This window comes from Nyctereutes procyonoides, unplaced genomic scaffold (assembly GCF_905146905.1).
Source record: "Nyctereutes procyonoides isolate TBG_1078 unplaced genomic scaffold, NYPRO_anot_genome, whole genome shotgun sequence".
Classification (NCBI taxonomy): domain Eukaryota; kingdom Metazoa; phylum Chordata; class Mammalia; order Carnivora; family Canidae; genus Nyctereutes; species Nyctereutes procyonoides.
The window spans coordinates 30111890-30137424 of NW_026575024.1; the positions used below are offsets into that span (position 1 = coordinate 30111890).

Genomic DNA, 25535 nt, shown 5'->3' on the forward strand with positions numbered 1-25535 from the left:
ACACTGGCATCAGAATCACCTGGGGAACTTAAAGCTTCAGGAGTAGGAATAGGGCCTATGATTCACACTTCATTGCAGGCTCTCCAGAGTTTGAGAACTATGGTCTAGTTCTTGGAATATGATGATGTTATTTGCTCTGTGGAGGTAGGTGTATCTGCCTCTATGGGTGGTAGGGAATTGCCTTTCCATTCTTTCTCCTACAATGGTTAGAAAGCAACCATTGATTTTTTGTTGACAGAAGAGTGAAAGAATCTTTTTTTCCAGGACATCTCTGGATACACAGACATAGTACAAGGTGGACTGTGACTGTCCCATATCCTGAGAAGGAAGCAGATTGGGCACTGGGAGTGTAGAGAAGAGAGAGCCGATTTCCAGCCGCTGAATGAGGAAGGGAGTGTTTAGGTGGGGCTGAGGTGGTGGCGGGGTACTGTAGATGGGTAGGCAGAGCCAAGTGCAGCAGTAGAGCAGTCTGAAAACCCGTGTTTGGCTAATGCACAAAATTAGTGCTTGGGAAATGTAGGTCCACCATATCTTACCCTAAATTCTGGGTCTAGCTGGGCTTCTGAGTTGTTTCTCAGATTTATTCAACACACCCAGAGGGTCCCCTGGGCAGGCACACCTTATTCAAACTTATTGCTGAGAGTAAGGCAAAAGCACGTTGTGGAAATGTAAGGGGACATAAATTCTAGGTTTGCTGGAGTGTGGGGGGTGATCCCTACTGTTTAGAAAGGGAGAAGAATGACACTGAGTTTTATTTATAAATTGTAATGACATTTTCTTTTTTGGAAATAAGCATATCTTATTATAGGAAGTCCCTTTTATCTTCAGTGTCAAAAAAGCCACCAAATACTTCAATGTCTGTTTCAATGTTTATTTTATAAAAAATCATGGAAGAAAGATCTAATCAGACTATTGTCTTGAAAAAATGAAGTTCAAAGGCCCGAAAAATGTTTAATTTTACAGTTAACAAAATTTAAGTTACGATGGCAACCATGAGCCAATTCTTAGAAGAAAGAAAACTCAATCAGGTCTTTCTTACTTTCAGGGGAAGGTGGAGGTCGGGTCATTGTTTTTCCAATTACCCTTTTCCTTTATTCAGCACATATTTATTAAACACCTCTTCCATGCCAGTCACTGCTTTAGGCACTGGAGACACAGGGGTCAGCAGCAAGGTCCCTGTCCTCACGGATCTTTTTTTTTTTTTTTTTTTTTCGGATCTTATTTTCTAATGAGAGAAAAAAACTATAAGTAAATGGACATATAAGGGCTATGAAGAAAAATTGAGCAAGAAAAGTAGAGGTGTGGCTTCAGTTGTGCAGATGGTGCTGGTTGCTTAGACAGCATTAACAGTCTTCACTTCAGATTTGATTGCACGCCATGAGTCAAGCGCCTCATCAGTGTTCCCAGGGTCCTCTCTTAGTATCTTTGGAGTATCTTGAAGGACTTATGTCTTTACCTTCATCCCTCTTCAGTTGATAACCCTGCTGGGTCTCCATTTACCAGTGATTCTGTGGGATCAGTTCTCCAACAGCACTTTCAGTAGAATCTTGCCTTTGCTAGATTGCTTTTGTGGTTGGTTTGTATGTTTTCGGTCTGAGCAGCCCAATTCATGCTTGTTGTCCTAGTATAATTTTTTTTAAGATTTATTTATTTATTTATGACAGACATATATATAGAGAGAGAGGCAGAGACACAGGAGGAGGGAGAAGCAGCCTCCATGCTGGGAGCCCGATGTGGGACTCGATCCCAGGACTCCAGAATCGCGCCCTGGGCCAAAGGCAGACGCTAAACCACTGAGCCACCCAGGGATTCCCTGTCCTAGTATAATTTTTAATAGCATTCCCTTTCTCTCTCAGAAGTTCTCAGTTTGGACAAGAAGCTCATCACTTTGTCAGTCAAATATTAATCAACTGTCATGGTGGGTGGGATGTTGAGCAAGGCTAAATGTTTCTAAGTGGTCAGTCTATTCATAAACAGTTTTATGTTAGGACTTTTGCTTCCCTACCAAACCTCATAACTGGAGACTTGGGTGAATAACATTTAACAAAAGAGGTCACCTTTTAGAGTAATGTGAGTCTTGGGTAGCAGCCACACTGGTGGCCAGTTTATATTGGTTCATTGTGGTTTTGAATTAGACATGAACATGGTGTGGCCCTGCTTCAGCAAGAAGGCTAATGGTGGTGATCCCAGCACTGTGGAGTATTACGTGGCACGGGGCATACAGACACCTGGTAATCCTCAGAGGATGCTATTAGCATCCAAACTTTCTGGCATCTGACAGTAAAAGCATCTCAGGATCCTTTAAGTATAAACACTGAGGACATACTAGTGCTTTAAAAGATTAAAATCTATAAACAGAATTGGACGGACTAGAATCGGTTTCCTTCTCATTCTTTATGTTATAACCTAGAACCTTCATTTGTCAAGATTGAATAACATTGTTTAAATAATTGTCCTTCACTAGTTTTATTAAAAAACTTTATGTGAGGGCAGTGGCCATATTCTTGAGGAGTCTTCTTATTTGTGACTAGGTACTATTTAAAAATTAAGGAAAAGCAAAGAATGTGAGTTTTTCCTTACCTATGGTATAAAGTCTATGTATCTTTGTGTTTCTGATTATAAATGGTAGCTAAAGAGACACCAGAACTGCAAATTCTGTGCCCCGTAGTGTCCTTAGCCTGAATAGGTAGTATTGGAACTTTATTTATGGAATGTCAGAAAGAAAATAAGACCATCAAAAAAGGCCATTACTGGAAACCTCTTCTGCCTCTTTGAGTCTGGCCATAAAAAGAATACAAAATATTGAATTGTCCCATTGCCAGGGGTCTGGGTCCAGCACTTTTCTTGCTTTACCATAGGATGGGAACTGCTGCCTGAAAAGATAGGGCGTTGGGTGAGATTAGAAAAAGAAGCTGCTAGGGATCCCTGGGTGGCGCAGCGGTTTGGCGCCTGCCTTTGGCCCAGGGCGCGATCCTGGAGACCCGGGATCGAATCCCACATCGGGCTCCCGGTGCATGGAGCCTGCTTCTCCCTCTGCCTGTGTCTCTGCCTCTCTCTCTCTCTCTCTCTCTCTCTCTCTCTCTCTCTCTCTGACTATCACAAATTAAAAAAAAAAAAAAAGAAAAAGAAGCTGCTAATCATTTATTTCCCTGATTTTTGTCATACTCATGGTCTGTACTGGAGCAATTTTCACCTTATTCAATAAATGTTTTACTTACAGTACCATTGTCTCTGCAAGGTATACCCTTTAAGAAAGCAAAGAATACACCATAACATCTGGCTAGTACCATGAGTATTATAAATAATAAAGACAGTTATATTTACTAATAAATCCTGACATGCTCATTTTTTTTCATGTTCTAATAGCTCTGATAGCACAACGCATCTTCCAGCCAATGATTTTTAAAGTATCTTGTCATCATGTAATTGGTAGTGTTTTTCCTTGATAGTATACAAAATGTCTATTTCTGTCAGTGGTGTCTTAGATGATCTACATTAGGAATTTTTTTATATTCTTGGTATAAAACTATTAACTGTATAATAAAATTATTTAGGTCCCAACTGGTGTTATATTGACTGTCAAATGATACTCAATGTAGTCAAATGAGATACCTTTTTTAATAATAATAATAATTAAAAAAAGGACACTGTCCTGAAGTGAGTGTTCACTGAGCACGTAAGTATCAAAGAGATGAAGGGCACAGATGAGGCTCCTTACCTTGGGGTGGATCCAAGAACTTGAACTTGAAGCAAACAAGGAGAGCATTTTGTCCAGAGAAAGGCACAAGGAGGTAGCAAGCAGACTGGCTTGCCGGGCATTGGGGTTTTCATGTTGGGATCTGAGAAGTCTTCTAGGTCACACTAAAAGAACTTAGATCTGGTATCAAGAGCAGAGGGGTGGGTGCCCTGGGAGTTTGCCTTGAAGCCTCAGAATATTACTTTTGGGCTGGCAGTTAAGCCAGAAAAGAAAGAGATGAGCCACTTGCCCTCAAGAAAAACAATTTCATTAATCTCTTCTTGAACATTTCCAGTGTGTCTCTTAAACTGAGAAGGCCAAGTTTGCCAGTGCTCCTGTGTAGCCTACCTCCTCACACTACCTGTTTCTCCCTCACAGATCGCCTTCTCCCAGCACAGCAATTTTATGGACCTGGTACAGTTCTTCGTGACTTTCTTCAGGTAATTTCACTTCTACAAACTATATCTTCTCTTTTGATTCAGGTACTTAATCCCCTTAATTATCAACTTACAGAAGATAATTGAGTAATCCTGTGTTGGCACAACAGATCAAACTAACTTTATAGACCTTTCTGAAAAGTTACATGCAATAGTGTAAATTCAGCCTAACCTGATAAATGAAAACATTTACTTTGTACATTCTGGCTTTAGGGGACAGCTTTTCCTGTACTCTGTACTAAAATACAGATAAATCTGGTTCATTTGGGGAGATTTCAGGGTTGAAACAACAATTAATAATGATCACTGATACGTGCTACAGATACACTTCTTCTTGTTCAAGGATTATTCTGGTGATTATCCAGAATTTTAAAGCTAAAAGTGACTTGTTAGGCCTTGGGATTCTTTTATTTTTATGGGTTTTTTTTAAGTTTAATTTTATTTTTATGAAAATACTGTCTACTGGTAATTGAAAAAGATACATGCTTCAGTGCTCATAAGAGAAAGTAGGAGCATCCTGCCCCACACCTTGCCATTCTTCACCTTCCCTAAGTTTAAATTATTTTAGCTATTTTTCACTTCTCTATGCTTACACTATTTCTTGATTTTTCAGTTCAGTTTATCTTTTGATGTCCCACTGTAGATGAGGATTTATTATCCCATGTAACCTCACCCAGCAACTCCTCACACATTATGAGTACAAACAAAATCCCCTTCCTATCCCCTGATAAAGTTAGATCACAGTGCTTGCCTGAATCACTGCTCTCTGTTATGTTGTTATAACTGTAAAACCCCTATTCACAGCTGAGTTGAACTATGATTGTTCTTACCCATTTTTTGGATGGGTGGGGCATCATTCTTTTCTTACCCTAATTTTGATTTTTTTAGTTGTTTGGTTTTCTTACCTTAATTTTGATTTTTTTAATTGTTTGGTTTTCTAAGAGGTTACCCCTGATTTATCCTTATACTCTGACAGAATGGGAAAATCTGTGTGGGTCAAACACAAGTGAGTACTGACCTGGTTTTAGTTTCTCTTGGAGATGTCTGCCCTAAAACCCTCCAACTTTTTGCTCCCAGGTGTACTAGTTCTTGAGGCCTGCTGTATGATTGTCATCTTGGGAATTTCTTTTGCCTTCCTTTTATATTGAAATCTGTTTCCTGGATCTTGTGTCTTCATCTATTTATTTCCTCTTTTTTTTTAATGTTATTTATTTATTCATGAGAGAGAGAGAGAGGCAGAGTCATAGGCAGAGAGAGAAGCAGGCTCCATACAGGGAACCCAATTTGGAACTCGATCCCGGGACTCCAGGATCATGCCCTGGGCAGAAGGCAGGCGCTCAACCACTGAGCCACCCAGGCGTCCCTTGTTTCCTCTCTTTAGTGGGGCACATTCTCCAGGAGATTTTTGAGAAAAGGTACAGGGAAGGTAACTTTTCTGTAACCTACTCTGGAAAGTTTTTAATTTTTACCCTCCCATTTGATCAAAAGTTTGCATACAGAATTCTAGGTTGGAAATAATTTTCCACTAGAATTGAGAAGGCATTATGCTGTTTCTTCTAGCTTCCAGTATTAATACTGAGAAGACTATTGCCATTATAACTCCCAATCTTTGCATGAGATCTATTTCTCTCTTTTAAAAATGTATTAAAGTATATTATAAAATCACAGAAACACTTATAAGTATCTAGCTCAGTGAATTATCACAAATTGAACACGTACTTTAGAAGCTCCCGTTTCATCAATCACAACTGCCTTCTTCCCCCAAAGTAACTATTTACCTGACTTCTAAAATTATATATTGTATTTGCCCATTTAAAAAATTTATGTCAAATCACTGCAGAAATTTTAAAACAGTTTGATCAAAAAAATTAAAAACTTGTGGGATATAGTTAAAGTTGTACTTAAATCTGTGGCTTTAAATCTGTGGTTCTCAACTGTAGCTGCACAGTAGAATCACTTGAGGAGCTTTTGATGCCCAGACCAGTCACATCAGAATCTCTGGGGATGGGACTCAAGCATTTGAAAGCTCCCCAGGTGATTGCAACATGCAGCTAAGGTTGAGGATCTCTGCTTTTTCTTGGGGCGGGGGGCGGGGGGGACACCTTTCTCAATAAGTCAGAAAAAGAACTAATTAAATCTAAAGAAAGTAGAATAAAGCAATATAAATAGAGTAAAATTAATGATGTAGGGGAAGAAGTACAGTAGAGAGGATTAAAAGAACCACAAAGTTGGATCTTTGAAATAATAATAATATTGATAAACCCTTGGCAAGATTGACCAAGAAAAAAGAGAGAAGAGATAAAGTCAGAAACGTAACAGGAGGCATTACTCCAAATCACACAGACAATTTAAAAAAAAAAAAAAGACAATTTTTTTCCTCCATAAGAATATTTTATGAGCAACTTCGTGCAAATAAATTTGAAAACGGAACAGATGGAGTGGACAATTAGAAAAACAAAGAATATATACTACTTACTGAAACTGATACAGAATAGGAACTTGAATACTGAATAGCCCTATATCTGTTTAAAAACAATATATAATTTAAAATTTTCACACAAAGATAACTCTAGGCCCAGGTGGCTTTATTGGTAACTTACAGCCTTTTAAGAAAGAAATGTCATTAGTAACCAAATCTTCTAGAGAACAGAAAAAAAAAGGAATACATCCCAATTCGTTTTATGAACTTAGCATAACCTGACAAGAATATTATGAGAATGGAGTTTACAAGCCAGTCTTATGAATGAATGAAGAAGCAAAAATCCACCTGTAATACAAAAAGGGAACTATACTGTGACCTAGTTGGGTTCATTTCAGAAATTGCAAATTTGATTTAGCGTTAGAAAATCAATCCATGTTATTTACATTAATTGCTTAATAAGGGAGGAGAATAATATGGTCATCTTAATCAATGAGGAAAAGCATTTGATAAAGGACCAATATATAAAGCAAAAAATAAAACCAAGTTCTTTTTTTAAAAAAAGATTTTATTTGTTTATTCATGAGAGACACAGAGAGAGCCAGAGACATAGGCAGAGGGAGATGCAGACTCCCTGCAGGAAGCCTGATGTGGGACCCCAGGATCATAACCTGAGCCAAAGGCAGACACACAACCACTGAGCCACCCAGGTGCCCCAACAAACCACATTCTTAATAGTAAGATGTTATAAACTTTGCCTTTGAGTTTGGGAACAAGGCAGAGATTCTATCAGAGCCACTTGGCTGACTCAGTCAGTGGAGCATGTGACTCTTGATCACAAGGTCGTGAGTTGAAGCCCCACATTGGGGCATAGAGCCTACTTAAAAAAAAAAAAATCCATCTGTTATTTCATTCAACACTATGACAAAGATTCTAGCCAATACAGTAAGACAAAAATAAAATACATAAGAATTGGAAAAGAGGGAACCCTGGGTGGCGCAGCGGTTTAGCGCCTGCCTTTGGCCCAGGGCGCGATCCTGGAGACCCAGGATCGAATCCCACTTTGGGCTCCTGGTGCATGGAGCCTGCTTCTCCCTCTGCCTGTGTCTCTGCCTTGCCTCTCTCTATGTCTGTGTGTGACTATCATAAATAAATAAAAAGTAAAAAAAAAAAAAAATTAAAAAAAAGAATTGGAAAAGAAAAAAAAATCATCATGCTACAGTGTGATTATATTTATAGGAAGTCAAAAGAATCTGCAGAAAAAATATTAGAATTGATAGGTGAATTCAAAATTGCTAGACACAAAGGCAATATTAAAAAATTAGTTCTGTGTTGTACAGAAGCATACATCTTTTGCAGCTCTTATTGGTAAAGGCAGATGCTGGCATGAAAACCATATAATTTTTTTTTAATTTTTTATTTATTTATGATAGTCACACACACAGAGAGAGAGAGAGAGAGGCAGAGACATAGGCAGAGGGAGAAACAGGCTCCATGCACCGGGAGCCCGACGTGGGATTCGATCCCGGGTCTCCAGGATCGCGCCCTGGGCCAAAGGCAGGCGCTAAACCGCTGCGCCACCCAGGGATCCCGAAAACCATATAATTAATTGTATTTTCCATAGTGAGCCATTAGGTGCCCTCCCCTTTCGACCATGAAAGCAATCCCTTTCTGAGTGATGCTGGGGAGCAGATGGCCTCGTGTCAAGATTCAGCCACATCCTGATGGGCCCGCTTCTGTCTGCTATAAACTGTAGCCTTTAGTTTTTGGATGATGATGACATCTCCACCAAGAAGTAACTGTTGCGTCCCTCCAGTCTTGGAGGGAGAGAAAAGAATCTGACAAAAAGCATTCAGTGTTTCTAGGGGGAAAAATCAATTACATTTCTATATTTCACTAACAAAAAATGAAATTTACATGTTTGTGTTACTTCAGTAAATGAAATTGTTCAAAATTACAGCATAACAGAATCAAGAAAGAATTACCAAGAAAAAAATGGAGAGGGCAGGGAGACAGTCTACTGACAGTCTGCTTTTTCAAACTATAGTGGCACAAAATCAGATTAACTAGTGGAATATGTACATAACCAAGGAAACAAGTAAAGTTTAAAAGCCTCAGATTTGTTTGATGTGATGAAAAACTAAATATAAAGTAGACAGTTATAAACAAGAAGTTTAAAAGAGTAATATAGACTTAATAGCCACTAGTCACATGTAGCTCATGAGCTCTTGAATATAGCTAATGTGACTGAGAAACTGAATTTTTCATTTTACCTAATTTTAACTGATTTAAATATAATTTTTAAAAATAAGTAAATAAATTTGCTACCTGATTCAGTTACCAGAGAACTTGTATGTTTAGAACAACCTGGATATGTGAATCTACTTTTTCAAATGTAAATGTTATGAAATTTAAATATAGATCAAATATTTTCTGATAAAAATTTAGTGTCCAAATTGAGATGTGCTTATTATAAAATATACACTGGATTTTGAAGACTTAATGGAATATTAGAACATAAGATATCTCAATTTTTATATTGGTCATGTGTTCAAATGATGTTTTGGCGATCTTGGGTTAAATAAAATTTATTTTATTAAAATTAATTTCACCTGTCTTTTTTTTTTTTTTGCTGTGGCTCATAGAACTTTTAAAATTACTTATGTGGCTCACATTAAATTTCTGTTGAACAATGACCTATATAAAGTAAAGGGAAAATTTTTTAGGAACAACATAAAAAGATATGATAAAATAATGCTAAACTAATACCAAGGATTTGAAAACAAAATAGTTAATAAGACTTCATTCAGACTTTTAAAGTAGAAAATCAGCATAAAGATAATTCTCTTACTATAAAGTACCAAAAGTAGTTTATGTTCATTGTAAAAACTTCATGTAAAAACTAAAATTCAAACTTCCCCTAATCCTACTCTTTAGAAATTATCACTGTTAATATTTTGATGTATGTGTTTCCACAATTTTTTCTCTTTGCATATACACTGCACACAAGTTGTGGTTTTTCTGATTCTTTGGTTTATAAAATGGGTTCCCTCCTTACATGTTGTTCTATTGTTTTTTCACTCAATGTTCTATGGGTAACTTTTCCCATGTGGGGATTCACTTAACTTTTAAACAGCTTTTTTCGTAGTACAAATACCATATTTTCTTTTGACTGACTCTTAGATTGTCCTCAATTTTTGTTACATTATATGCTTTTACTTTTTTCTATGATGATCTCTCTGGGATAGTTTTTTTTGTCCTATAATTGCTATATCAAAGTGCAAAAACACTGCCATGGCCCTTAAGAATAGTTGCATGAGGGATCCCTGGGTGGCACAGCGGTTTGGCACCTGCCTTTGGCCCAGGGCGCGATCCTGGAGACCCGGGATCGAATCCCACGTCGGGCTCCCAGTGCATGGAGCCTGCTTCTCCCTCTGCCTGTGTCTCTGCCTCTCTCTCTCTCTCTCTCTCTCTCTCTGTGTGTGTGTGACTATCATAAATAAATAAAAATTAAAAAAAAAGAATAGTTGCATGAATTTACACTCCTAAAAGCTGGAATACAATTTCTCTTGCTATTTCCACCTATTTATCTTATTAGTTCTCAGCAACACTAGAAATTGTCATTATTTTTTATTTCATTAGTCTCGAAGGTATCACTGATATTTTAAATCTGGATTTCTTTAATTATGACTGACATTTACTGATGTCTTCCAATTTTTGTTTTGAAATACCAGTCCTTATCATTTGTTCATATTTCTATTGGGATATTTGCCTTTTTCTTGCTGAAATTTAGGACTTTGTTTTATTTTGCAACTGTTAACAGGTGTGTGTGTGTTCACTTGTTTGTCTTCAGACCCCATTTATGGTATTTTCCAAGCAGGTCTCTTAGTCCTTCCCTGTTTTCTTCATGGGTATTTTACCTGTTTGTCTTTTCATGTTTAGGTGTTCCTATGTCCATCTGGAATCTGTTTGAGTATTACTTTACTGTATCCTTCAGAAACTTGTCAGTGAATTAGGACGAGATACTAATGGCTTCAACTCGAAGGCCACACCATCCATTAGGCCAGGAACTCACTATGTCATTCCCTTATTTAGAGAATGCTCAGCATTAGCTCATTGGAGCTGAGTGGGTAGCACAGAACCTCTGTGCCAAATGAGGTAATGCCAGTAACACGGAGTGCTGGAATTTTGATGAAACGACTTCCCATTCAGAAAAAAAAATCTCTTCATTCCACAGAAGTATAGATTCCAAAAGAAAACTGCCCTCTCTGATGTTACCACATAAAATTAAAATCCCAAGATCCCTTCCCACTCCTCCAGCAGTTTTTCATTCTACTTAGTGCTGGGCAACCAAAGTCACTGACATGAGCCACCTGCCATGGTTCTTCCAGAGTGGGGCCAAAACATCACTCTATATTCTTGCAGGTTCAGTATTTCATGAGACTTTGCCCTGTAGTGACTCCCACCAGATTATGGGCCCCTCCAAGATAGCCATCATTTCCTTCCTTGTTGACCATGTGAGCTGCAGGGCCTGGAGGAGGGGTGGTGGACTCAACTTGGTTCTCCTCTGTGTTTACCTCAAAGATACTTACCCAGTCCCACTGACCTGTCATAGTCTTACTCCTTCAGAACCCAACGCAGTTGCCTACTCCCTGAAGTCTTCTGACACATTCACTCCAAAGTCCATCCCTTTTGAAACTCTGCCCTACTCCTATTCCTATTATAGCACTTAATCACCCTTTAATGCAATTATGCAGCAGTCTAGAGTTTTATCAGCTCATACATAAATGAACCTACATACAAACTTTGACATACAAAGATTAACAGGGCCAGTTAGAACCCTCTCCTACAAGTTTAAAATTGGGTTTCAGAGCCTGAAACAATCACTTCAAGTGTTGCAGTGCTGTCTGTCCCATAGAACTCCCTGGGAAGCTTAAAAAGCAGCAGCAGCAACAGCAGCAGCGGCCTGGACCCTATGCCCCAGAGATGCTGATTACATTGGTTTCCTATGGAACCCGATCTGATCCTTGTGATATTTTAAAGACTCTCCAGTGATTCTTACATTCATTTGGTATTGAGAAACCCAGAATTAGCTGAAAGTTGTGTGAATTCAGAGCCTGGGGCCTTATTACATCCATCCACATGCAAGCTAAAACAATAGGAGGTCAGATGGGAAAGAATTTCATGTAACTCCCAAGGGGATAGGACCATAGCCTCAGCTGGCAGCTTCATGATTCCAGTTCCTACAAGAGCTGGCTGCTTTAAGGTCTAAGAGAACCCCACAGTCATTCCCCCACAGCCATCTAGTGGCCTCTGAGGTAGTGGTTATCTGGGATTTAAATTCTAGATTGTAATTATTTTACATTATATAGGAACAATTTTTGTAAGTTTTACCTTTTTTTTCCTTGCACTATCTTATGTGTCCCATGTCTTCCCCTTTGTTGGATATTGCTGTTGTGCAAGATTTAGGAGTTCATTGAGAAAGGACCTGAGAAAGAATTTGATACTGGGGGTAAGGAGGAGGGGATGGTTCAGTCTATAGAGTCTTGAGCTTTGCAACACTGTCTTCTCTTTGCTTGTTTCCCCTTCTTCAGTTCTTTTGTTTGAATTCTAGAATTCTCTATTCAATTAATGAGAGGGATTCCAGATCTGTCCTTTATATTTCTTTACTGAACCCACATATTCTTTCATTTTCCTTTTGTTCTGTGTTCTAGGTGATCTCTGTAGCAGTATTTTCTAGCTCATTAATTTAATCCAAAATTGGATCTGTTTGTTTTGTTGAGCTCATCTGATAAAGACTATTTTTTATTTTAACATTTGCATTTTACTTCTAATATGTTTTTCCTTATAACCTGAGTCCGTTTTATGAATGCAGTTTCCTCTCATATTCCTTTGTGAGATTAATAATATTTTATTTTGAAGTCTTATTTTGTGTTCTTATTAATAACTCTCCTCAGATGTTTTTTTTTTTTAAGATTTTATTTATTTATTCATAAGAGACACAGAGTGAGAGAGAGGCAGAGACACAGGCAGAGGGAGAAGCAGGCTCCATGCAGGGAGCCTGACATGGGACTCGATCCTGGGTCTCCAGGAGCTGAAGGTGGCGCTAAACTGCTGAGCCACCCAGGCTGCCCAGATGTTTGGGTTTTGTTTTGTTTGATATCTCTCTTCACACTGTTGGTTTCCTTGAGATATCTGCCCTTGTTTGGTGTTGAAGATTGCTATTTGCCTGTGTGTGAATGCTGTTTCTGTGTGTCACAGCCTCCAGTGTGTGTGGAGTAGGGGCAGAATATGCTATTGGGTGGGCTGTACTGTTAGTTTGTCTTCTGATTGAGAGAGCAGCCATCCTGTCTGGCCTCCCTGGTGGCCCCAGGCCCAGAGCTTACTGCCTTAAGGCCTGTCTCCCATTGCTCAGCACTGACAGAGAAGGAGGAAGAAGCCAGCTGGTGCGGCCGCTCTGAATGTGGCTCCCCTTGATCACTCTGGCAGTTCCCCTCCCTCCTTATGTCCATAAGCTGTGGGCTTAGAGCACATTTGGTTTTATTTTACTTTGGTTTTTTGTTCAAATTTTTAAAAAGCTTTGTTTAAAGCAATTTTAGGTTTTACAACAAAACTAGAGAAGAAGGTATAGAGATTTCCCATAGACCCCCTGCCTCCAAACATGTACAGCCTCCCCTGTTATCAGCATTACCCCCCAGAATTGGACATTTCCTACTAAGGGTGAACCTACATTGACACATCATAATCATCCAAAGTCCAGAGTTGACCTTAGAGTTCACTCTTGGTGTTGGACATTCTATGGGTTTAGACAAATATGTCATGACATAGATCCAGCATCATAATATCATGCAGAGTATTTTCACTACCCTAAAAATCCTTCTGTTGGAGACCTTTTTGCTTTCCAGCCCTCTCTAATCTGACTTCCATCCCCACACCCCACCTAAATTTATGTATGTATGGAAGGCAGCAAGAACATCTCTATTGCCAAATCCAAAAGATATTTTTCAGTTTGCATCTTTTTCATTCTCAGCAGTAACAAGCAACTGACCACCCATCACTGACACTCTTCTGGCCTTCTCTGACCCCAGATTGCCCTGAGGCCACTCTTCTGTTGAACTTTTCTGACCAACCTCTTGCTGTTGATGTTCTTCCAGAGCTTAACTCTGGCCATCTTCTCATTCTGTATTCCTGGTTGAACTCTGCCATCTCATCTGCAGCTTAACATGCCCAGAAGCAAACTCTTCTTCAGCCCTTCCTCACCAGTCTTCACAGCATCACCCTGCCACTTCCAAGTCCCTTCTCTCCCATGCAGTAGACACTCTCCCACCACATCCCAGCAGTCAGAGCCCCTCTACTAAAAAGTCCAGAAGAGACCTTGAAAATGAATGCATCTAAACGTATTCCCCGTGATCCTGGAGACCCGGGATCGAATCCCACGTCGGGCTCCCGGTGCATGGAGCCTGCTTCTCCCTCTGCCTATGTCTCTGCCTCTCTCTCTCTCTCTCTCTGTGACTATCATAAATAAATAAATAAATAAAAATTAAAAAAAAAAAAAAAAGGATCCCTGGGTGGTGCAGCAGTTTGGTGCCTGCCTTTGGCCCAAGGCGCAATCCTGGAGACCCGGGATCGAATCCCACGTCGGGCTCCCGGTGCATGGAGCCTGCTTCTCCTCTGCCTATGTCTCTGCCTCTCTCTCTCTCTCTCTCTCTCTCTCTCTCTCTCTCTATCTATCATAAATAAATTTAAAAAATACAAAAATAAAAAATAAATAAATAAACCTATTCCCTTGTCTCATACTCAGAGGCTTTTCATTGTATCTCAAATAAAAACCAAGGTGAACTGACCTTTGCTCACCCCTCCATACTCATCTTATGTTACTCTCCCCTGCATTCCCACTTCTGTTTTTTTTTAAAGCACCAGGCTCTTTACCATTTGCATGTGCTTATCCTTTTTTTTTCTGGAAAATGCTTTCCTTCTTTCTTCTCCCTACCCTTCATCTCTATACTTTTACTCGTTGTTTGACTTTTTCAAACAACACCCAGTTCTTTGACACCCAACTGGTTGTCCTACAGTTCAGTTGAGTTCTGACACTACCTGGAACTGGCACAGACCCCATAGGTTAAGGGCTCAGTCTGACATGACTGCCTCCACTTCAGATGTCAACCACCAGTGGGTCCCCAAGCCACCCATGCTTCTGGCTGGCCATCCACAGATTTGGGGGTTCCCATGACCCTCTTCAGATTTGACAGTTTACTGAAATGATTCACAGAACTCAGAAAAGCACATTACTTAAAATTAGTTTTATTACAGAGTACAATTGAGGAACAGCCACATGGAAGGTATGCATAAGGTGTAGGAGTAGGTGGAGAGCACAGAGCTTCCGCACTCCCTCTCTGGGTGTGCCACCTTCCCAGCACATGGACATGTTCACCAACCCAGATGTTCCCTCAAACCCCTTATTCCTTGTTTCCTTCAAGGTTTCATTACATAGGTGTGACTAAGGAACTCAATCTCTAGCCCTCTCCCTTCCCTCAGGTTGGGGGGATGGGACAGGGTACTGAACAGTTTAACTTTCTAATCACGTGATTGGTTTTTCCAGTGACCAACCACCATCCCGAAGCTATCTGGGTCCCTCCCTTGAGTCATCATTAGCATACAAAGGACACTCCTCAAGTATATCTCAATACACTTGTTATAAAAAAAAAACAGCTCATTCAGACTCAGAGACCATGTCATTTTTAAAATTATATCTTCCTTTGTATAAATTACTTTGTACAAAAAACTATTAAAAATATAATTTTTTTAACTTTTTAATCAAATTTAAAAATAGCTCTTTCCTTTATCACTAAGGGATATTCTATGAAAAGATCAACGCAATTTTTTCACTTCTTGATGGAGATGGACATTTGGGCTGTTTTCAGTTTGGGGCTATTATAAATAAATAACGTTTGTGTAAAAGATGGGGAAGGGGAACTCCTATCACTTAAGAAATTTTAAGAATTTTGGGACCTCTCTACCAGGAACTTGGGACAAAGACCAAATATACATATTTCTTTTATTATACCACACTCATCCTTCAGGTCTTGGCAGAGTGTCACTTCCTCCAAGATTTCATCCCGGAACCCCCACACTAAATGGTCTTCCCTTGTTCTCTCCCATAGAACCATATTTTCATCATGGTACTTCTCACAGCTGTTTACTCACTTCCTATCTGTACCCACAGTTAGACTCTAAGCTTCAAGAGAGCAGGGGCACTGTCTCTTTTGGTCATCCCTATGCACACACAGACCTTCAACACCTGGCACACAGTCATGTGCAAATATATGTGGAAACTAAACCAGGCCTTCGGGAGAAGCACTGAGTCTTGAGGAGGCACCAGCCTCTCTGAAGGAAGAAAGCTAACGGTGCTGGTTGATGGCCCACTTTCAAGGGGACATAGAGGCTGCATGCTAATTCAGTAATTCAGTATCTCCAGTCAGCAGGTGTTCTGAATATTCTTGGAACATGTGTACAGAATGAGATGACCCTGCTGCCAAGCACTAGCCCAGTAAGGAGTAGTCCCTAATCCTGACAGGTGGAAGACAGAATGACACAATCAGAATTGATTGGGAAGATCTTTAGGGACCTTGGAATCTTATGTAGTAAACAAGGACAGATGGTGTTTTTGTCATTTCTTCCTTTTGAGAGTGGAACCTTTGAAAAGAATCCACGGCTGCTTTTTTTTTTCTTTCTGGATTTTGTTTAAGAACTAAGAATGATGATCTGACAACAGAGTCCCTTTTATGAGCATAAGGGAGAAAATGTTTTCCCCAAGCAGGTTAACCAGGTTCCAAAGGATCCAAGTGAAAAGAAGGAGAGAAGAAGGGATCAAGACAATCTTAAGCACTCTGAAGAACAGCTCAGATAACACAGAAAAGAGAATTAGAGTGGGGTGGTGTGGGCCAGGGCACTCAGTGATTCAAGTGAGAAAATCAGCATGAGGTGAGAGTACTTCCAGACTCAGGCACAGGCATCTAAAGTAAACTCTAGATCCCGACAAGTCCATTAAGTCATTTTATGTCTTAATGAGATGCTATTCTAGACTCCAGTAGGGGCCTTGTATATGAAGAGAGAAATAATAAGACCCACTTGCTCACTCACTGTGAGAGTCAGATGAGGTCGTGTACATGAAAGGGCTTTTATCTGGGAGTGAGGCTCTAGAGTGTTTAGGACAGCTGGTAGCCGTAGAGGACTGACACTGTGGCAGTCTCTGTGGCTCTCAGAGGGCAATATCTAAGTGAGGATAAAAAGGAGAAGTAAGTGATGTCACATCACCTGGCCATAAGGAGGCCATGTAATGAGAATTTCTGTTACAGACTCAATAGGATATTCTTGTAAAACTTAATTACTTGAACTACTGCTAGACCTTGCCAGATTGACAGCAGACACTTTGTCAAGTCCTTCATATTCCTGAAGATAGAAGTGATTATGAGTTCCTGCCACTCTGGATCTAATTCGGACCAGAGTGTGGAAGTGCACATCACAGGAACTTGGGAGAAGCAGTGGTATCTCTGTGTTCAAGCTGACTTGGAGGTCAAGGCCAGGCCAAGAAAATGCATACATAGTTTTAGAAAAGCCAGGCTTGTAAGAGCAGAAAACGATAACCATTAGTTAATAGTCTTACCCTCTGGGGGAAAGTTCAGGACGCTCTCAAAAATATCATTCTAACTGCACAATTATAGTTAAGCTGGTGAAAAACAGATGCCCCCAACACTGAGCTCTCATATAAATTGTGAGTTTTCAAAAGACATATACAAAAAGTAAAAAGAAAAACTTAGAATCAAGGCATGGATTTTTTTGAGAATAGCCTCAGGAAAGTACAAGCCTTTGAAAGCAGGAACAGATTTAGGACAAAAAAGGTGAGAGGATTCTTGTTTTCTCCTAAGGTACAGAGCTGACAGGACAGGAGAGACCCACTAGCCTGGGGCTAGTGTCCTAGGTTTGAAAAAGAGAAGTACACTTCTTTGATGATCTTTGAATGACATTGACAAAACAATAATTAAAGGCTAATTAATGGACACATAGGAATTCACTAGATAATTCTCTCTACTTGTGTGTATGTTTGAAAATTTTCATGGTTTAATATTTCTTTAAATTACCTTCACATAGAAAAATCCAGAAAACAGTTGACAAGAGGGACTGTAGGAAGGTGAATACTGGGTTATAGCATGACCTGTCCTAAAATCAGTGGTAGGAAGAAAAGGGAGGTGAATCAGTGAGTGCCCCTTATTAGAAATAATTAGAATGTCCTTTGTTGTTGTATTACCCTGGGGGAAATCATATCAGCTTTGAGGGATGACCACTGTGTGTCAGTGTGCTCCTTGTTTCACTTCTTAGAAAGACTGGGACCTGTGGAAGGAATGGGCTTGTTGGTGTTTTTAACAAGTCTGTGATGAAGACAGAAGCCCCACCTGGGCCTGGGGGGAAGGGGACACAGACCTTCTGAGCTGCACTCTCTTACATCTCTGGATTGAGGGTAGTCCCAGGAGAGGCCTCTGAGCAACACCAGGGCACCTGCCCCTGAGGATAGTCCTGTACTCAACTGCATCAGTAGCATCCAGACCCACTTGGAAGCTCTTAGTCCCTCTTTGCCCTACCATGTGGATTTGCTGCCTCCTTGTGTTTCTATTAGAATAAAAATAACAAAAAGCAGGATTATGCATGGAAACCAAGAAAGACAAATTATTCTTCTCAGACTCCTTTACTGTTTCTTCCTCTTCTCCCCAACTTCTCAAGGGTGGAGCCCCCAACCCAGAACATTCTTCTGTATTTGTTTTCACCCCCTGGGGTCACCTCATCCAGATTTATTACTTCAAATGCATTAAAGAGTTTACCCTTGAACAGTATATGTTTGAACTCTGCAGGTCCACTTATATATGGATTTTTTTCAATAAGTACAGTATAGTAAATGTAATTTAATGTAATTTCCTTATGATTCCCCCCCTTTTTTTAAGATTTATGTATTTTTTTGAGAGAGAGCACAAGCAGGAAGGGCAGGGAGAGGGAGAGAGAATCTCACGTGGACTCCATGTTGAGCATGGAGCCCGACATGAGGCTTGATCTCATGACCCTGCAATCATGACCTGAGCCAAAACCAAGAGTCACGTTTAACTAACTGTGCCACCCAGGTGCCACCTTATGATTTTCTTAATAACATTTTCTTTTCTCTATCTTTCCTTATTGTAAGAATACAGCGTATAATACATATAACGTACAAAATATGAGTTAATCAACTATATTATCAGTAAGGCTTCCTATCAACAGTAGATTATTAGTAGTAAAGTTTTGGGGGAGTCAAAAGTTATATATGGATTTTCAACTGTGCAGAGGGTCAGCACCGCTAATCCTCTCATTATTCAAGGGTTAACTGTGTATGCTTATGATTCCCAAATGCCACCTCCAAGCCTCCTGACCCATAGCTGCCTACATCTCCTTTCAGTGGTTAGGTGGATATCTCAGAAGTCAGCATGTCTCTTACTGTCTGTCTGCTGTCTTGTACCTGCTCCACCCAGAACCTTCCCTCTCTAGGTTGATGGCAAGTTCCTCAGATCAAAATCCCTGACTTCTCCATTCCATACTCTACATCCAGCACATCAGCAAATTCTATGGTCTCAACCTTCAAATTATGTCCAGATTCCAAAGTGCTTTCCACACCCATGCTACAACCACCCTGGCTTGAGCCACCATCATCTCTCTTAGACTACTGGTCTCCCTATTTCTGCTGCTGCAGACCTAAAGTTCTTAGCCTAAGTTAAATGATATTTCTCTGCTCAAATACCTAAGTTAGTTCCTCATCTCATTCAGTAAAACCCAATACCCTTACAGTGCCTGCAGGCCTTCCATGGTCTGCTTCTCTTTATCTCTCTGCCTTTATCTGTGACCCAATTCCCCCCACTCCAGCCATGGTGGCCTCCTGAGGTTCCTCAAGCTGTCCTTGCCTCTGGCTTTGCACAGCCGAGCCCATTGCCCAGGTGTGTTTCTATAGACATCCCCTGAGCCACCTCTCATGCCTCCTTCAAATCTTGCTCAGATATCACCTTCTCAAGAAGTAAGGCTCACCCACTCTGACCATTCTGCTTTAGAGTGCCAGTGGCTCCCCTGAACCTCCTTTCCCTTACCATCTTTCTATTTCTGTAGCATTTACTACCTTCTCACATGCCCTATAATTTGCTTGTTTGTTTTGTTTACTTTATCTCCAGCTGATGGAATGTCCACTCCATGAAAACGGTCTTTTGTTCAGTTCATCAGTGTATTTTATGGGCCTAGAACAACAGGACCTGTGTCAATAAAATATTGATTAAAAGGAAAATACGCACCTCGGTGGCTCAGTGGTTGAGCATCTGTCTGCCTTTGGTTCAGGGTGTGATCCCAGGGTCCTGGATTGGGGTACCGCATCAGGCCGCCCACAGGCAGCCTGCTTCTCCCTCTGCCTGCCTATGTCTGCCTCTCTCTGTGTGTCTCTCATGAATAAATAAATGAAATCTTGGGGCACCTGGGTGGCTCAGTGGTTGAGCATCTGCCTTCAGCTCAGGGCATGATCTTGGGGTCCTGGGATCGAGTCCCACATCGGGCTCCCTGCAGGGAGTCTGCTTCTCCCTCTGCCTACGTCTCTGCCTCTCTGTTTGTGTCTCTTATGAATAAATAAATAAAATCTTTTAAAAATAAACAAATAAATGAAATCTTAAAAAAAAAAAATAAAGGAAAATAGAGGCTGTCAGGGAGGAGGAAGAACCAGGAGAGTCAGGACAGCCAAGAGGCCCAGCCAGGCAGGAATTGAAGCCTCTCCCCTGAATGATGATGACTGTGGAAAGCCCCTTCTCTTGAATCAGGGAATCCACTGGAGGGATCTTTCCCCCTGTTCTTGTTGGGGCAGCAGTGGGCTGTGGGAGCCCACTGGGAAGGCAGAAGTTAGTCATCCCCACACCTCAGAGTGCCCTCTCCAGCCAGCCTGAGAGCCTGCCTCTGGTTGGTTGGCTCTTGGGTTCACTGAGGCTGCCATTCTGGAAACCAACCCCATGCTGCAGATGCCTTGTATCTGCAAATAACAGAAGTCAGTCTTTCTCTCCATTGTCAGGGTAGCTTTTCAAACCCTTCACACCTGGTTTACAGATGAAGGCATGTTGAAAGCATTTACAGTTACAAGACCAGTAGGAGTTAAGAAAGTTGTTGGTTTGAGGTTGATCATTTTATTTTATAAAAATTAGATGAATTTCCTTTCTAAAAATATAATTGAATGTGTATTATATATATATATATATATATATATTCTTGTGTGTACCTTTTCTGTATGAAAAGCTGGTTGTTCTTTAATAACTTTTCTCATTTTCTTAGACTTTTATCAGTAAAGGTTTGCTAATTCAATTAGATAGCTTGCTTGTCATTCATTATTATTATCCTAGAATTATTTTTCTTATTTGGGATAAGCCATGATGGGCCATCTCGATAAAAAGCCCAGTGGGAGGTCAGAGCTCTCCCAGTGCCTTTGGGGACAGTACAGTCTAGAGGTCAGATCAGGAAGCCCAGCTTATCAGTCTTTTTACACTTGCTTCCTGTGAACCAGGTACATGGTTGTGATAAGTGATGAGAAAGGTACTTGGAATGGTATTTGGGGGATTCTCCCTGCCTGGCCTGAGGTGGGGGTGACAGTGATGATTCTGGGGGCTGGGATAATAACTCAGTACTCTCCTTTCTCACAGTTGTTTCCTCTCTTTGCTCCTGGTGGCTGCTGTGGTTTGGAAGATCAAACAAAGTTGTTGGGCCTCCAGGCGTAGAGAGGTAAGCCTCAATGGATAAAGGTTCCTGAATGCCTGTCAGTTCTTCCTTTCTCTTTCTCTAAAGCAAGTCCGTTTTAGCTAATTAGTGATAATTTATAGACATACCACAGGGAGACTAATGCTGCCATTTCTGCAGAGTATGGTCAGTAGATTTCGACTAGTGTGATATAAAGTATAATTCTGCACCACATGCTTTTAACTTTCTTTTTTTTTTTTTTTTTAAAGATTTTATTTATTTATTCATGAGAGACACAGAGCATGAGAGAGAGAGGCAGAGACACAGGCAGAGGGAGAAGCAGGCTCCATGCACCGGGAGCCCGACATGGGACTCGATCCCAGGTCTCCAGGATCGTGCCCTGGGCCAAAGGCAGGCGCCAAACCACTGCGCCACCCAGGGATCCCTGCTTTTAACTTTCTAAAAGCGAACTTTAGTATTGACTTATAGCTGCCAGTTCCGCCCATTCTACCAGTGCTCTGTCCTTGGATTAGGCAGATCTGAGGGCTCAGTAGCAGAGTTTTTCATGAGAACGAGAGTAAAATCAGCCAGCTAAACCATCTCTGAAATATCTCATCACGCAAAGATAAATCAGTGTCTAGTCAAGTTTTTTCTTGAGTTTTATTTTTTAATGAGTCTTGATTTATTTCCAGAGCTCTGTTCCTAAAGTGGTATCAATAAGTCAAGCAAATATTTTTATGATTGACCAATCAAATAAATAAACTTGCTTAAAGGTGACAACATAAAATCTTCTTTTTCACAACTTTCACCAGTGTTATTACTCTGCCTTCTAGAGTCCTGTCTGTTGCATTGTTGATAATGGAAGGGCACTGAGCTCTAGGCTGATATATGCTCCTCCGTCTTCTGTATCTATTCTTGCCCTTTTCTATATAAAAATTTATGGACAAGATTTAGAAGAGAACAAGAATATCGCAAATCAAAACTTAGAAGCACACAGCCCTATTCCCTGAATATTAGTGTCTGTAATGAGGTCCTCCTGGAGGTCATGACCCCTTTTCTGACCCATATAAAAGTAATGTTAGCATAAAGGTAATGTTGCATCCTTTTTATTATCGTTTTTAAATTCAGTGGATAACATATTCAGAGGGATTTTTTTTTAAAGATTCATTTATTTATTCATCAGAGACACAAACTGAGAGAGAGGCAGAGACATAGGCAGAGGGAGAAGCAGGCTCCATGCAGGGAGCTCAATGTGGGACTTGATCCTGGGACTCCAGGATCATGACCTGAGCCAAAGGCAGGCAGGTGCCCAAACGCTGAGCCACCCAGGTGTCCCCAGAAGGAATTTTCTAATAGCTCCATTACTAAGACATTTTAAAATCCCAATGAATTGTACAGTATTCTAAAAAAAAGTGGAAGTGATCCAAATAGAGTAAGAAAGAAGTGGGAAGACTCAATAAACATGGCCAGGGAAGGAATTGAAAACTTCTCAGAATATACTCTCTCCACAAAGGGCATTACCCAGGGAGTTTCCATTTGAGATGAGCTTATGGAAATAGTAAGTCTATTTTTCCTTGAGTGCTTAGGAGAATTGTTTATTTCTAAAATACATAAACTGTTCTCAAGTAGGGGAAAAGATGGAAAGCTTAAAAGAGTCCTAATTCATGGTATCCATAGAAACTTTGAATCCCAAACCTGAGAAAAAGCACCAAAAAACAAAGACCAGTCACACAGTGACTTTATGTGGAACAGTTCTAATTTACCAGTGTAATAATGGGATCATTTACTACAGGAAAACCTACAGAATAGGTTATATCAGTGGGTAAAAATAGAACCTAAATTTTTAGTAATAGCCAAGTAATCACTTAGTCATTTGTTGAAATTCAACATCAGTTCCTGGTTTAAAAGCAAAACTCTTGGGATGCCTGGGTGGCTCAGTGGTTGAGGGTCTGCTTTTGGCTCAGGGTGTGATCCCAAGGTCCTGGGATCGAGTCCCACATCAGACTCCCTGTGTCTGTGTCTCTGATTCTCTCTCTGTGTCTCTCATGAATAAATAAATAAAATCATAAATAAATAAATAAATAAATACTCTGTAAACTCAAAAATAATACCTCCTTATTAACACTATAAAGAATATCCAAATAACCAACATCATTCATGATATGAAAACACTAGAAGTTGTACTGACAAAATCAGTATTATGACAGGTTTGTCATAATAAGAGCTGACATTTGAGCATTTCTAAATTCCAGGCACTATTCTTAAAGGTTTTATATAGATTAACTAATTTACTCTTCATAACAAGCTTATGAAATAGGAGGAAACTGAGGCTCAAAGAAGCAGAATAACTTACCCATCATCACACAGTTACTAAGAGACCAAACTGGGCTTTAAACTTGGGACTTTGGTCTTTACAGGCTATGTAAATACAGTCCTGGAGTCCCCATCGTCACTTATTTCTGCTCTGGATATTCTCGGCTGTGCACTCAAAGAAAAAGAAATAAATTTTATTACTATTGAAAAGGAGGCAAAATTATTACTTTCAGATAAGATGATTAAAGCATAGTATAGCAGCAATTTGCATGCATAAAATTAATACTTAAGTAGATCAAAAATAAATCAAGGAAGACAAACAGCTAACTAGAAAATGTTTGCAACATACTTGAAAGAAAATATGAAGAGGATGAATACCTTGTAGAAAAAAGGTTTTTAAAATGTATGCTTATGAATTTAAATGAAATTTTTAAAAGATATTTATTCATTCTATAATAGGAATGGTGAATGTATGGTGAAGGAAATTTTCTTTCTTTTGCCATACCAGAGAGCATGCTTAATTAAATAAGAAGGAAGAATTAGAAGATCCCTACCTCCCAGGGTTATGATAGGCTTTATTTAGGCTCAGTAAGAATAACAATTTCTTCAGCATATTTTTTTAAAGATTTTATTTATTTATTCATGGGAGAGAGAGAGAGGCAGAGACACAGGCAGAGGGAGAAGCAGGCTCCATGCAGGGAGCCTGATATGGGACTCGATCCTAGGTCTCCAGGATCATGTCCTGGGCCGAAGGCAGCGCTAAACCGCTGAGCCACCCAGGCTGCCCAGCATTTTATTTTTTAAATCATTTAAATTTCTTTAAAAATTCCAGATTATACTTCTTTTAAAATTCTCTCCCCACCACCACCAAAAAAAGTAGCTTATGACAGTTGATCAACAAATTAAGCTTTTACCCTTGTGATTTGAAATTTCTGTGAACCCGACTGTTCAGAATATATTTCTACATTTCTACACTGTTAGTCATGTTTATCCCTCTCAGAATTGTAGAAGAAATGACTTAATGAGATTTGTAACAACAAAAATAGTAACAACTAACACTGCTTAAGTGCTTGCTCTATGCCAGGCCCCATTTTACATGTTTGTCCACACATTATCTCATGCACTCTTCGTAAAGGAACTTCCGAACTGGAGGAGCAGAGGTGTTCTGTCCTACTGGGACTCTAGCTCTTGGGGTAGCACAGAACCCAAAGTAGTGTTGCTCCACATATTTGTTGAGTAAATGGACCAACAGTTTGATGAGATCTAGAATGTTGTTATTAGTATTTTAAGAAAATGTTTAACATAAAAATATCCTTCTAAACCAGAGCCATTGTCTACCCAGACTAAGATTCTGTCTCCTACCATGGTTCCACATTGGTGGTTTGCAGGAAGGCCTGGTTGTTTTTCATGGCATGACCTCCAGGCTTCAATGACATGCCTGGATCGCCAATATCCTTAATGATACATGAATGATATAGATTGATCCACCATGTGCTGGGCACTCAGCTGGTTAGTGTCTCCTTTAATCCTAGTAACACAGGTTTAAAAATCCTAATTCAGAGAAGAGGGAACTGAAACCCAGAGACTTTAAACACCTTTCTTAAGGTGACGCAGCTGGAAATTGGATCAAGGATTCACATCCAAGCCTCCCCTAAATCCAAGGCCCCTGCTTGTCCCTCTAACTCTGCCAAACTTCACACTTGTTTGTTTTCAGCTTATACCACCTCTGTGAACAAAGAGCTCTTTCTGTTGCTATCTGCAGTGTCAACATTTGGTTCAGGTTTCAGTAGAAAGAAAGAAGTAGGAAAGGCTTTAATCTAGAAATGAAAATATGAGGAGATAGGGCTACATCATTTATTTT

At 40.0% G+C, this 25535-nt stretch overlaps 1 protein-coding gene across 1 annotated transcript in view; it reads left to right on the top strand.

The window, feature by feature from the left end:
* ATRN (attractin) overlaps positions 1–25535 on the top strand; it is a 160516-nt gene that overhangs the window by 121782 nt on the left and 13199 nt on the right. The window contains 2 exon segments of the mRNA XM_055345920.1: positions 4115–4176; positions 21328–21406. Coding sequence (XP_055201895.1) covers positions 4115–4176; positions 21328–21406 — 141 coding nt within the window.